General features: G+C 46.2%; 1 protein-coding gene across 1 annotated transcript; it reads right to left on the reverse strand.

The window, feature by feature from the left end:
- Positions 1 to 183: 183 nt before the first annotated feature.
- Positions 184 to 11874, reverse strand: LOC135245568 (sodium- and chloride-dependent GABA transporter 1-like). Its single transcript, XM_064318683.1, has 15 exons — positions 11709 to 11874; positions 9699 to 10022; positions 7858 to 7989; positions 7548 to 7648; positions 6716 to 6825; positions 6185 to 6317; positions 5552 to 5686; positions 5071 to 5174; positions 4796 to 4920; positions 4519 to 4631; positions 3714 to 3845; positions 3491 to 3593; positions 2977 to 3077; positions 2672 to 2839; positions 184 to 1450 (listed from the first exon to the last, which is right to left on the reverse strand). Exons 2-15 carry the CDS (start codon positions 9925 to 9927, stop codon positions 1343 to 1345), a joined length of 1794 nt encoding a protein of 597 aa, XP_064174753.1. The 5' UTR covers positions 9928 to 10022; positions 11709 to 11874; the 3' UTR covers positions 184 to 1342.
- Between the last annotated feature and the right edge of the window lie 2378 nt (positions 11875 to 14252).

Below are 14252 nucleotides of genomic sequence, written 5' to 3' on the forward strand. Positions count from 1 at the left end.
AACACATGCACACGCACACGCACATACACACACACGCACATGCGCGCACACACACGCACACACGGTGTAATTCCATTCTCCTTGAAGCTTATTACCAAAATAGTTTACTGCTTCATTTAGAAGTGCCAGTCTCCAGTCATGACATAGGTTTCCAACCAATAAAAAGGAAAACTGAGGCGATGCCTCATTTCAGAACACATTAGGTACATTTGCTGCATTTTTATTGAATTTCAGAAAGATCTCAATAGTATGTAATACGAGGCGTAATCACTTTTGATGATATCGCTTAACTATTATGGAATATACTGCTTAAAAATGTTTTCTCACAAAAGGTCTCCTGTTACCTTGGTTACAGGGATATATTCTGGCAATTTCATCATCTTATTAAAATTGAATAGTTTCATACATTTGAATTCACCAAAAAATATGTACAACTTTACAAAAACCAACACGTCTAGATTTAAGAACCGGTTAAAATCATCACATGCCATGCGTACATCCACAATAAACCACAAGTTGTAAATGCCCTATATATATATATATATATATATATATAATTCATTTAAAACATAAAGGTGAAATGGTCTTTTCATGATAAACCAAATATAAATTAATTTCTTAGTGTTTTGTAGGTCATTTACAGTAAAACAAAGGCCTTTACATCTAACATTTCCCCTTATCACCTGGGAGACGGAATGTACAACTGGTATGTGGTGAAAGATGAAAGGGTCAAAGGTAACCCAAGCTGCATTGTGGGTAACCTGGAGGCCCACACAGTAAAATGTACAGTGTTGAATCGAGTCTTATAGTGTACATATGGTTCTTATTGAACTCATATAAACACTGTTAGAGTTGAATTAACCCTGGGCATTTTACTGTGCCGGTCCAGAGGGGAACAAGCAAGAAAAGCTTGGAAAATAGAAATGTCTGCCTTTCAGTACCTGTTTAAGATTTGTATCTATCTCATGACAGTGAGGGGGTAAATGGTGAATTAAAACAGGAGGGAACAGATATACAGTTGCACAATCACTGGGAAACACGTTAGCAGAGCTGTCAATTTTATTAAGGCTAACTTCACAAAAAAAGATCAAGTTTTCCCTTTTATAGACTTAAATAATATATATAAAGAGCCTGATTCACAAGAGAGAATCTTCCATTCCCTCTACACTAGACACCCAGCCTTACCTTTCACAAATGTACTCATGGGTCCTGATCCACTTATGTGGTTCATATTTTATGAAAATGCTGTTTCTTTTTAAAAATGTTTTCTCAGGCCAAGAACACAAGCTGCCACTTTCATGTTCATGTCTGCCTACAGTCCCCAGAATGCACTGCGCTCCAGTCAGACAGAATCGTCCATGGTGCTCTCAGTCAGTGAGGTCTTGTGCGTGACTTCATTTCGCTCCTGAGGTTCGAGGTCCTCTCGGGGCCGGGACATCTTGTGCCATCGCTGTTCGGGACAGGGAATCATAAATCCATTGGCTACGGTGCTTCATGAGTTAGTTTGCTTGTCCATCGTGTAATTCAAACGTTTAATAGACCACAGAGAGAGGGGATGCACAGTATTAACCTGTATGCAGGTCAGGTCTGGGGACTGCACTAATGAGTATTCTGAATGAACTTCTGCTAGGATTACACCATCCATGCCTAACGGCATTTGCACAATTTCCATTTTCGAAAAAGGCTCAAGGACTGAGCAACTGAGATTACTGTACTGTGCCTGGGCAAAAAATTCATTTTGCACAGACAGCGTTTTCCCTTTTGGGTTATTACCCCTTACTCAAGGATATAAAGTGAACCGACTGCTATGTTTTCTTTTAAATAGAAATATAAGAAAAAGATGGACAAAAGCATAAACAAATTTGCAACCATTGATAGTTCTTTGAAATATTCTTTTTTAAAGTGGAATATTAATATTAAGCTGAAATTATGTATTAATGTTTGGCAGTTCATATCTTCCATTTGTGTTTCATAGTATAAATGCATTTGATTTAATAATGTGTTGCGTTTTGTGTGCAATGTCTTACGCAAGCAATCTCCTCTGGAGCCAGCTACCAGCAAAAAGTAACCACTTGGCTTACTGCAGCACATCGTATGATGTTATCAGCAGTGTTCGTCATGGGACATCATTCCTGATGTAAACCTGATAAGCAAATCAATGGCATGTAAATGACGCGAGTGGAAGGTGCTGAGAACAGGACAGGTCTGTGAATCGCAGGCGCGGGAGATCGCGCGTTTCGTTGCGTCCTCGGATGACAGCCGTCCCAAACCCACGCCCGAGAGGAGCACATTGATGTAATTTTGGCCAGACAATAAGAGCGCATCGGCACAATTGATTTAATAACAGGGCAAAAGGCCCGGAGCATATGGCTTATCCTAAAAAGCCAGCTCATAATAAATTGGGGCAGTCTAGCCCCCATCATCAAGGACCTCTGTGTCTGTGGGCTGTCTGTTAATGTAGGCATCCGGATCAAAATCGGCATGGCGCGGCCTAGCCTACATTAGCGCTACTGTACGCCGAGATGGAAGCCTGGCGGGCGGGTGTGGTGGAGCGGATAACCTTGTCATAAACCGCAGACAAGGACGACAGCCAATGACGTGCGTGGGGCCGGAGTGGACCCGCGGGGGGGTAGGGGGGAGGCGGGGGGGGTGGCAGCGCACGGTCACTCGCCTGTCGGACGCTCCCTTTGGTGGTGACGAGCATGTAGATGGCGTACCCCGGGATCAGCACCATGGAGGAGAGGGACATGAGCCAGCCGATGCCCTGGCCCCAGGTCGGGAAGACATACTTCCCCAGTGTGAGCGGAGTCATCTCAATGGCACTGAACGTGAACACCCCCTGGGTTTGGGAAACAGATGGGAGAGCCCCAGTTACATCAATACATTGAGCTCCTGGAACAAACCACTGAAAGCCTCTGATTGGGGGGGGTCTTGTTTTGACAGTGTGCTGTCTCAGGAGTTTGTGTTGAGTATTACCAGGCAGATGAGTGGAGTGAAATATATCCAGCACAGTTTCCACCAGATGCAGGGTCTGTAGCCAATCATCTCCTCAATATTCTTGTAGAACTTTTCTGCCCCTGGAAATGCAGGAAGAGCACATAAAAAAAATATAATAAATAGAGTCAGATGCCACCTGAGATGCCACACAGCATTACCTGGCAGGTCGAAGATGGCAAAATACACCTGCTGCACTCCAGTGAAGAGAGCTCACATGATCACGTCAGCAGGTGCAGTGAATGGATCAGAAAGTCACATGATCCGAGACGGAAATGACCTCACCACAATGGCTCAACTTAGAGTTTAGGCCATGTCCGAATCAATGGACTTGCCTACCATTGAGTATACAAGTGCCTTACTATATACTCAATAGTAGGCAAGTGCACTAATTCAGACACAGCCTTGCTTGCCCTTCCTGAGTTGGTGTTTTGGCACTTCCTCTTAATAGCAACTTGTTTGTCACTAAGGGAAGAACACGCCGTAAGGTACGTACCGTAAAGCCAGGATATGGATATGGTCTCAAAGAAGATGAGGAACAGAAGACACATCCCACTTGCAGAGTAATAGTCGAACAGCTTGAAGACGTACAGACCACCCTGGAGATACGAGCAGACGCAAACATGAGGTGTTTCTGAACACAGCCAGGCTATATCTGGGTAAAACCTGAACTGCATGAACTTCTGAACTTGGCTTGGCAATGTAAATGTGTAGCTCACCTGGGTGATGTTGGATAATCCAACGAGGAAGGACAGTGCGCACACAATCAGGATGAAGAGCTTCTTCCTCTTCCTCAGCACCGTGGGGTACTCGTCCATCAGAGCGGTGATGAAGCCCTCTACTGTGCAGAACTACGGGACAGAGGAGCGTCTGACACATCTGAGCCCTTCCCTAAATCCTGTCCTGTGATTGGTTACTGCCACTGGTCATGTGACTGGACTCCCAGCCCTGATTCTCATTTGATGAAAACTGAACCACAAGCATCTGGGGCTTTCACAGTGCCATGCATACAGTGCCCTCAGTAATGTTTGGGACAAAGTGCTGTAATTTCTTCATGGTGAAACCAAAATGTGTAAAATAATAAATAATAAAAGCTGAGAACGTGCACTTTAACCACATGTGAATTGTTTGATAACAAATCTAAAATTATGAAGTACAGAGCCAATAAATATGCCTTTGTCCCAAACATTATGGAGGGCACTGCATCTGTGCCTGCTGAGGGAGAGCTCTGGTCTGTGCACAGCAGAGAGGGTTAAATGTTTTACTTGCAAGCTTTCAATTTTTGTTTGGCCCAAGCTACAGACCAAGCAAGACTTTATGACACGTGTCACCCGGTTCCACTGTAGCTTCATTGAGGTTTTCCCTTTTTATGTATATTACCTTTTACTTTTTATGCGGTTCTGCCTGTGCAGGAAGAGCATTCGTGTGAATTATATCAGATCAAAGGAAAGCTAATGTGTGATCCGGCGGCAGGAATATTTAAACCAGATGGAGGCCGCAGGGTAGCTGGGTGGAGCGCCTCACCTGGCTGTCCAGGCCCAGCATCAGCAGCATGGAGAAGAAGAGAATGGCCCAGAGAGAGGACATGGGCAGCTGGGTGACTGCCTGGGGGTAGGCCAGGAACGCCAAGCCAGGACCTTCAGCAACAACAACAACCACAACACAGCCAATGGACAAACCCCCTCTGTTTCAGACACAGGGACCACAACGCAAAGACCACCTGGTGGGTTCCCATCACGTGCGCAGTAAGCTGGGCGGCAGGAAACCCCCCCCCCCACCCGCCCCCCCACTCTGCGCTGACCTGAGGCCGCCAGCTCCTGGATGGGCTTCTTGGTGATGTGCGACATGAAGCCCACGATGGAGAAGATGACGAAGCCGGCGAACATGCTGGTGAAGGAGTTGATGCAGCAGACGATGATGGAGTCCCTGTGCAGAGAAGGGGGGAGGGGTGAAGGATCTGCTCAGTGCTGCCCCCTGTCTGCCAAAGGCTGCCCAGGTGCCAGGAGATCTCCCGCCCCGCAGCATACCAACCCCCACCTCCCCACCTCCATCTCTGAGGCTCCCCCCCCTACTCACTTGTACACGTTGTTGTTGAAGCTGTTGTAGCTCCCCAGGGCGATCAGCGAGCCCAGCCCCAGGCCGTACGAGAAGAAGATCTGAGTGGCGGCGTCCAGCCACACCTGTGGGCAGGAGATGGACGAGCATGTGACCTCAGGCAGGTGAGTGATGACCCACACTTCCCCTTCCGAGGCCAGGAGCCAAGTGCAAGAGGCAAGGCGGCCATTTCACTGCCTTTGAGCAATGATATTCCAATATGCAGCTCCCGGGTGCTCTGTAAATAATGTTTAAACGACAGACTAGAGAATAAGTGAGAAATCAGTTTCTCAGTTGGTCTCTGTGGTTATTCCGGGCTTATTGAATAAATACAGAGTGAACTACTTCCATCTTGACTGATCGTGTTTGAAGAAAGCCTCCAAACCGATCACGTTATAATGGCAGAAGGGAGCCTTTATGAAGAAGTGGAGTCCCATGTGACACGACCGCTGTCTTCTCTCACCTCAGATTTGACGAGCTTGTTGAAGTCAGGCGTGATGTAGAAGAGGATCCCCTCTTTCGCCCCGGGGAGGGTGACCCCACGGAAAAACAGGATGAAGAGCATGAAGTAAGGGTACGTGGCCGAGAAGTACACCACCTATGGGGAGGGAGGAGTAATGACAGCCCAGGCGTCAGTTCAGAATTCCCCCCCATGACCCTCCAGCTAGATTTTTACTGCTGTCTTTAGGGATCTGTGGAAATGTGCTTTCCACTTTGGAGGGAAATGGTGGTATTTAAACTGAATATGCTCATTTCATCTGGCTAACCCCAGGGGATATCATTTTCCATTATCCAAATATCATACTTTGAGCATATTCCCATTATGTTGGAAAGGAGAAGGAAGATAGCATTTTTAAATATCCTAAATTTAACACTACATTTCTCCGGTCATATTTCACACAGTAATGATAATAATAAAATGATATTGCACCGCATACGATTATGAACGGTAGTAGAAGGGGCTGGGGGGCGGCCTGTAGAAGAGGGGGCAGAGCCTGTAGCGGGATGGGGTGGGGGCCTGTAGAGGGAGGGGGTGGGGTCTGTAAATGAGAGGGCGGGGCCTGTAGAAGAGGGGGCGGAGCAAGAGAGCACTCACCTTGCCGGTCCACTCCACTCCCTTCCAGATGGAGAAGTAGACCAGGACCCAGGCCAGGGCCAGAGTGCCGGCCAGGGGCCAGCGCAGCTCCCCCGGCTCCTCCAGCCCGCTGGACATCTGGTGCATGTTCCTCCTGGAAACCAGACCCAGAGCCCGGGCTCACCATGCACTGTGTGTGTGTGTGTGTGCGTGTGTGTGTGTGTGTGTGTGTGTGTGTGTGTGTGTGTGTGTGTGTGTGTGTGTGTGTGTGCGCGTGTGTGTGAGTGTGCGTGTGTGTGTGTGTGCGTGTGCGTTGTGTGTGAGTGTGCGTGTGTGTGCATGTGTGTGCATGTGCGTGTGTGTGTATATCTTGCACTTGAGGCACAGGGTACAGTGGTCATGTGGGTGGTGATGTTTTTGTCATAGGTGTACAGAGATTCATCCACACTGTCACTACACTGTTTGTACATGCATTCTGACGGATTCTCATTCTCACACGTTCACGCAGAAATGCAGGGAGGGGTTGGGGAGGCGGCCCCCGGTGTCACTCACACCCAGAACTCGGTGACGGCGCTGGTCAGGTTGGTGGTGTCCGTCAGGCTGTAGTTGGAGAAGCAGCTGTCCGTGTTCCACGTGTGGCCACAGCTCTGCCAAGGGAGCTCCTTTGAGAAAGAAGGGTGGGGCCCCTGGGTCATTGCCAGCTACGTCATTTTTAAAGCCCCATCCCCACCTTTTTTTAAATAAAGATTTTTGGTTCAACACCATGCCAGTCCACTCATGAATTAGGCAACATAAATAGAGAACCATTCACATGGGGACAGAAGAGCTATTAGTTATGGACATATCAGGAACTTTAGCTGAAAAGTCAGATCACATAGTTTATTGGGGCGGATGAGCTATTTCAGTAGAGAAGCTGGCACGAGATGCTGAAATGGATGCGGCACAGCCCTGTCCTGCAGTTCCCTACGCAGGGCCGCCTGCCTGCTGGCCGTCACTGCGGTGGGGAGAGGCTGCAACCTGCACAGCTTGCCAGGAGAACACAGAAAGGGGAGAAGAGGACACTTAAGAGCAGGTTTTTGGAATGTGGGTTTTTTTTTTTTTTTGTTCAAAATTCCGAGTCTAAGTGTTCTAGAACTCCACTGCTGTCAGTTGCCAGTAGTGATTGTGACATCAGCATTAGAATGTTCAGTGAAGAACACCTCAAAGGGTTAATCAGGTGAACAAAAGACTACGAGCACCGAAGAGCTGTGGCTGAGAGGGACAGTGGAGGGGGGAGAGAGAGAGAGACACTCCCTGCATGAAAGGAGGCAGAATTGTGTCTTCATAATGAATTTTTTTTTTTTTTTTTAATAGCTTTGATCAGGCGCCAGCTTTTAGAACTTGCCTTTCTGAATGAGTTGAAAAGGTAGTAGAGAGCCCAGGCAATAATAACTATGTAGTAGATGTTCAGCCAGAAAGATAGCACAACCGCAGCCAAGCCAACGCCTGAGAGAGAGAGAGAAAGAGAGGGAGAGGGAGAGAGAGAAAGACATTAAATCACATTCAAAACAACAACAGTTCATTTTACATGATTACATACAAATGATAGTGGAGTAGATCTTGTTATGTGTAAGACTGAGGATGACTGGAATCTGTACAATTGAAATAGAAGCACAAAATCATCATCACTGTTATAAGGTTGCTATGTTCTGTACCTTTCATCATAGGTATGAGTTTCCATACTCCCAGCCCCCCCACTGAGGTGTACTGGCCCAGGGCTGTTTCCAGCAGGAAGAGAGGTATCCCAGCAAACACCAGGGTCAGGAAGTATGGTATAAGAAAAGCACCTGTCGGAGCAAGGTGACACACTTAAAGAATGTACGCTTTCCACAACCAGGCAACATCATCGCCCAACCCCAACAACGCTTTCAAACAGCCCTGATGTGTATAACGGATATTTTAGATATTTTGCGGTCAACATCATGGAAGTAAGTTTCATTAAATACATTTAAAAACAATCAAAAAAGAGAGGAACAGAACGGAATAGATTTGGACACAAAGGAACCGAATGGCATGTAAAAGAACAGAATTGAACAGAAAGGAACATAAAAGAGCAGAATAGGACATAGAGAAATAATGTGTGATAAACTCTGACTGTTAAAACAAGCACAGCCTCGAGCTGTGAAACCCAGTTACATTTCCAATACTGGAAATAACAGGAAAATAATGTCATTCCCTCCCCAAATGATTTTATTGACCTTCGTGTAGCTGGCCCCTCAGTGGGCTAGCGTACGCTCAGTGGGTTAGCGTACGTCCAGGGAGCGGAAACAGAGGCCGCTCTGTTCCCAGTAGCCTAGCGCCGCGCCTGCTACCGTATCGCATCGACCGCCAATAGAATCAGCGACGGAGGCTCTTTTGTTTTTTTTGTTGCTGAAACAGCGCAGCATCGCGCAGCGTCATTGGCTACGTCACTGGCCTGATTTTGTGGACCACTAAAAAACAGTTACAGTGTGATGTGATGATGCAGTGTGTACAGACTCCGGGCTGTTTTGGCAGAAATGCCATTTTTCTTCTTCTTCATTTTTTGTCCTGTGTTTGCAGGCTGCCAACAGTAGGACACCAGGAGACACTTTAACATTTCTCTAATTGAGGAAGCCCTGTTTGCTCCACCGGACAAGGTCGGAATGACCAATGCATGGATTTTGATAAGGTGAAGAAGGCAACCTCATTTAACCTGTTAGACTGGCTTCCCCTCAGGCTATACGGCTTTGCAGTGGATCAGCAGAGCGTCAAACAATTTCAGTTTTTCTATGGCTGGTGCCTGCAAGCCGAATCAGGAAAAGCCCTACCCACAGAGGATCTGCTGCTATACCATATATCAGCGTGTCCCAGGCTTATATCAACACTCCATTAAGTTTTTAGTAACCTATAAATAAAGTTCAGGTCAGGGGGAGCATGTTGAATTATGTATGCTATAAACTGAGCAGAGAGATGTTGGAAAACAACACCTACGATTCACAAGCGTTCATTATTAGCCCATTACCTGAAAGTCCCGGAATGTGCAAATGATGAGCAAGTGCTATTTTGGTTAAAATTTGTGTTTAGTAATTATAGCCCCGCAACTGCTAAATTATGCAGTGTAAATAAACATAGATAAAAGAGTCAATCTCCTCGTCCAGCCAATTAGCCAGTGTGCATTTTAAGCAGTGAGCTTTCAGCAGGTTTATAATGGTATTCCATTGACTGCCTTTTAATACTGAATGTATTAGTTAACAATGATAACATATATTCATAAACCTGTAATAATAATTATAATGATTAAGGGGCAATATAAAGCAGAAATAAGTAAAAAGAGTTGGTTCTCACAGGAAGACACAAACATGTTCACAATTTCATGAACCTCTATTTACTATCACTCATTACAAATACAGTGTGTTTCATTTGTGTGACAATCCGTTCCATGTGTGTATTGTGATGATCAAACCTCACGCGTGAATGTTGTTACTAAGCTGCTCTGGGTTGTTGCCGGGGACAACGGCGCCGCCATGTTTCTTACCTCCTCCGTTCTTGCCGCACAGGTAGGGAAACCTCCAGACGTTGCCCAGCCCGATGGCGTACCCGACGCAGGAGAGCAGGAAGTCGAACTTGCCCTTCCAGGCGCCCCGGTCGGGCACTTCCTCTTTGGCGTTGCCGGAGGGGGCGTGGTCCAGGGCCTCGAAGGGAATGGCACGCCTCACCTCCGTGTGAGAGATTGGTTCCGCCGAGCCCCGCCCGGTCTTTCCCATGGTGCCCTGCTGGCCTGGGACAGTGTCGCCGCCGACCGCCCGTTGCCCGCCGCGTCTGGCACCCCCGCGCTCTAGTTCCCGCCCACACGGGCCGGCTGGCACGCGGGGCACGGGTCAAGGGAGGGGCGCAGACCAAAGAGGAGCACTTCACTGACAGGCCCAAAATTCCACTGACACAGTGTAAAAGGGCTATTGCTAAATCCTATTGGACTCATATGTACTCTGTTAGAGTTTAATTAACACTGTGTTACCATCTAAATTACAGCCTACACACCTTCAGCTTCACCAATGGCTAGATTCCCCAGTCAATTCTGGTGTTGTAAGGCCCCACAGGTATTATGCTGGGAAATTCAATTTCGTTCGCAGAGAGGGACCGTCTGCAAGGTAAATTGCTTTCTCTACTAACAATGAAGTTTTTGTTTCTGTTGCAATTGACAACTTTTTGTGTGCGATTGAGTTGACGGTTCAAAGGCCTCAAAGTTGACTTTCAAAGTGAGCTGCTGACGTCTTTGAACAGACTTCGCTGAATAATCTTCTGTATAACAAAGCACCACAGTTATAGAACGATCATCAATTCTGAAAACGTCTGTCTGTTCACTTACAATAGACTTTCCTGAGACAAGAGTCAAGGAACTCGATCAATTCTGTCTTAAATGGCATCAACATTAATTCCAGGTGGTAATACTTTTCTGACAAATGAACATGCTCTTCAGTGAATGGAAAACTAAACACATTTTTTTTCTGATACATATTTTAGTTCTAAACATCCCTGAAATGGTGAAATCTTTAAGCAGTTATTGCTTGTAGATTATTGTTTTTCTTATTCTATCAATTTAAATCTCCGACTCAGTTATGGAAATAAAGTCTGAGCTCTTGCAGATTATTTGAGAGAACCATTCTTTATCAGTCTATCTATCTATCTATCTATTTAAGAGCAGCAGACATTAATCCTTAACGTTTTATATAAATTTTATAGATTAACTTTAGCATCATATTAATTTATGCAGTGGTATACTTACCGTAGAAATTAATTGGTAAAAAAGAAATATTTGTAGAAATTGAATTGCAGTGGCCAACCCAGAATTGAAAGCTCCCGTGTTTACTTTCTTTCTGAAGTCTAACCCTAACCCTAACCATCCCTGTTCCTGGAGATCTACTGTCCTGCAGGTTTTCACTCCAACCCCGACAAAGCACACCTTACACTCAACAGACAGAGATCTCGTTGAGCTGCTAATTAGTAGAGTCGGGTGTGCCAGATTAGGGTTGAAATGGAAACCGATAGGAGCAGAGTTGGTTGCCACTGGTCTAACTGTATAGACGCAATGTCAGCTCATATCTTCACATCCTCTTTTTGCTTGTAATGGTTTCCCTTTTCATTTTTCCTATAATCCGATGGCATAAAAGGCAGAACTCTTTCTGGCTGGCAGTGCGTCAGATAAAGCAAGTCCATATGAAAATAATACTGCCAAGACCGTTCTAACTTGTGCTAAAATATTCTGCCTCTCCGTTTCTGTGAAGAACTGACCCCATTACTAAACCCATGAACTTAATAAGCATCACCATCTTGTTATCAACACTTAACCCAATCTTCCTCTGTCTAAATACAAGCTTCCTTTTCTGAAATACAGCAGTCTTTTTAAGGGTAATTTAGGATGGCAGGTTGGTGCCAAGTTTGTGATGCCTGCCAGCATTTCACCAAGACCCCTCTGACTCAGGACTTCTCTCGTTCAGGCTAAGCCCCTCAAGTTCAAAAGACAGTGGAAAAACAGCAGCATACGCACTCGGAGAAGCTTCCTACAGGCTTTGGAGATGTGGTGAGTGAGGTACTGTATCCTCCTTTTCCTGCAGCATGAAGAGAACGCACAATCCACTGGTGAACTGGGACAGTTAGCAGAGCAGGCTGCCATCCGGGTGGCTGACGAAAGGACTTCTGACTAAGTCTCTGCCGGAAAAGTTTTTTTTTGTTTTTTTTCCAACAGTCCACGGTCCCTACCCATTTGTGTGTTTGTGTGTGCCTGTGGGTGGGTCTGTGTGTGTGCGAGTGCGTGTGTGTGGATCTGTGTGCGTGTGTGTGTGAGTGGGTGCTTCTCTGTATGTGCGAGTGCGTGTGTGTATGTGTGTGTGTGTGTGTGTGCTTGTGTGGGTGTGTGTGTGTGTGTGTGTGTGTGTGTGTGAGTGAGTGAATATTGAACAAAAGTTAATGAGCTTCGAGTTGTTGTCTGCTCATTGCCGGATCTGTGTTCAGGCCCTGGGGCCAGGAATAGGCCGATCGATCCCTGGGTCTGAGGACAGGGTGGACAGGTCCGTTTAATGCCTGGAGCCTAACACCAGCATTGGGGATACACTGCATCGCCATGTTCACCTCAGGGGGGAAAGATGGAAAGAAAAGCATATAGAAGAATATCCCTCTGTGTTGGTGCCACGAACGCTTGGTGCCAACACCCAGTTGGGGTACAATAAAAACATTCATTGATATTTCAGGGCTCTTGTGCCAGTTGCTATGGGATATCCCGATACAGAATGGCTTAATCCGTGGTTTTAAAGGCCTAGTTGTGGTTTTGTTTGAAAAAGCCTCTTCAGAAGACAAAAGGTCCAAGGCTTTAAGTGAGGAGAACGTTAGGTGGTGAACAATGGGAGCAGCGGCGATGAGAGAAACAGGAAGCATCACCTTTCTGCACAGGAAATGCCAAGTGTGGAGCACTTCAAAGCGATTATCTCCAGTGTTCAGATACTTAGCATCTCCGATATTAGCACTTAGCCTCTTTCCCAGATGAAGGTTCAGAGGTCAACGCATTGATCTGTGAGCAGCTGCAACACGGCACATCTGTACACTGTGCATCTGTATTCTCTTTCATTTTCCCCATTGTTTTTACGTCATTTTACCGCCATTTTGACGGAAAGCAGTGTGGCAGTTGTTTATGGTTCCCCCCTTTTTACACTGTAAGGGATAGAAATTAGAATTGTTCTCTTGCCCAGTGCCCACAGCTAGATTCTGCCGTCAATAACAGATGAAATGTGGTGTGCAATGCGTTTGTCCTTTCACAATCGTTATGTGGCAGCCTTTCCATTGAAAGTGTCAGAATTGCTTTTCGTCATCGTGCTCACAGTGCTCAGCGATCGATGGGCTAATTAATGTTGAACAGTGAGCTCGGACCGTCGGCTCTGGAGCGAGAATGACACCTCATTTTGTTCCTTGCAACAATTTTTATAAAAATAATCACTTCAACGACTAAGCATTCTTAGCACAATTTTCTTCTGCGTCACAAATGTGGGAATAAAGTGTAATTTCACTGCAGATCACATTTCACTGTGCCCGCCCGCCCGCCATTTTGGAGTTTTAAAATGAGGCAGTTGTGAAATTCTGACAGCTGCTCTGTAAAGTCAAACAAACGTGGCCGAACTGGGAAGCCCTCACCTGCCCGAGTCTGCTCAATCAGTGTCCCTCCTCTCCCTCCCTCTCTCAGGTACCCAGTCCATGATCTCAGGGTCTCTGGCCTCACCTGTACAGGCAGGTGGGATCTGTATCTCATCGACTGAAATGTCATCAGGTATGCCAGTCTGCAGTGTTAGTTCTGCCTGTCTTAGTTTCCTGAGAGAAGCCTTTTCCCATTCAACACTGCCCTCCCCCCATTCTCCTGTGAGCTCTCTGGGCCTTAGGAGGAAAATAAAAAGACCCCAAAATCACTTGAGACCCAAGCTGGGAGCAGTGCATCCCACACTCACCATGGTCATGGAATTCCAGGCCAGATTTGGTCACAAACTAACTCCCCTCTTCCCCACAACCTCCTTGTTTGAGTTTTGCTTTTTTTCTTTTGTCCAGGTTTATGTTTTCCAAATGGCAGTACATTGATAAGTAGACAAACCATGATTAAAAGGGGTTTTAAATAGCCAGGCAAGTAGGAGGGGGAGTGAGAGCAAGTCATGCTGCAGAGGCTAGCCAGAGGAGGACAGCAGAGGTGACTCCACGCATGCTGCTGTATTGAGGCCATTACAACAAGCTGATAAGCAGGTCCCCTCAGAATCCCCTGTGATTGGTCCAGGCACTTGTGCAGTACAGTACTGGAATGAACAGAGACACATGCTCTGGTTAAGCAAGGTAGGCACATGACTTCACTCATTTTACCGCGCAGAAAATATTAGCGTATTCGTACTGGCATCCAAAAACATACAGTCCAAGGTCTACAGATGAAAATTAGCCTTCCCTGGCTAACTCTGCCACATTCACACTAAATGTCATTCATGTGCATTGACCTTGTCAAAATAAACAATTTAATTAATTAGATTTAATTAAAAAGCTGTCAGCTATGCAAAGGACTTCTCCCTTT

Source organism: Anguilla rostrata, chromosome 19 (assembly GCF_018555375.3).
Source record: "Anguilla rostrata isolate EN2019 chromosome 19, ASM1855537v3, whole genome shotgun sequence".
Classification (NCBI taxonomy): domain Eukaryota; kingdom Metazoa; phylum Chordata; class Actinopteri; order Anguilliformes; family Anguillidae; genus Anguilla; species Anguilla rostrata.

What these genes read in the sequence shown, in the direction of transcription:
- LOC135245568 (XM_064318683.1), bottom strand. Translation starts at nt 9,927, where the DNA reads ATGGGAAAGACCGGGCGGGGCTCGGCGGAACCAATCTCTCACACGGAG. An exon ending in GAGTGGAGTGGACCGGCAAG is followed by an intron (nt 5,687 to 6,184) that starts GTGAGTGCTCTC and finishes CCCTCCCCATAG; the next exon opens with GTGGTGTACTTCTCGGCCAC. An exon ending in GATTATCCAACATCACCCAG is followed by an intron (nt 3,594 to 3,713) that starts GTGAGCTACACA and finishes TCGTATCTCCAG; the next exon opens with GGTGGTCTGTACGTCTTCAA.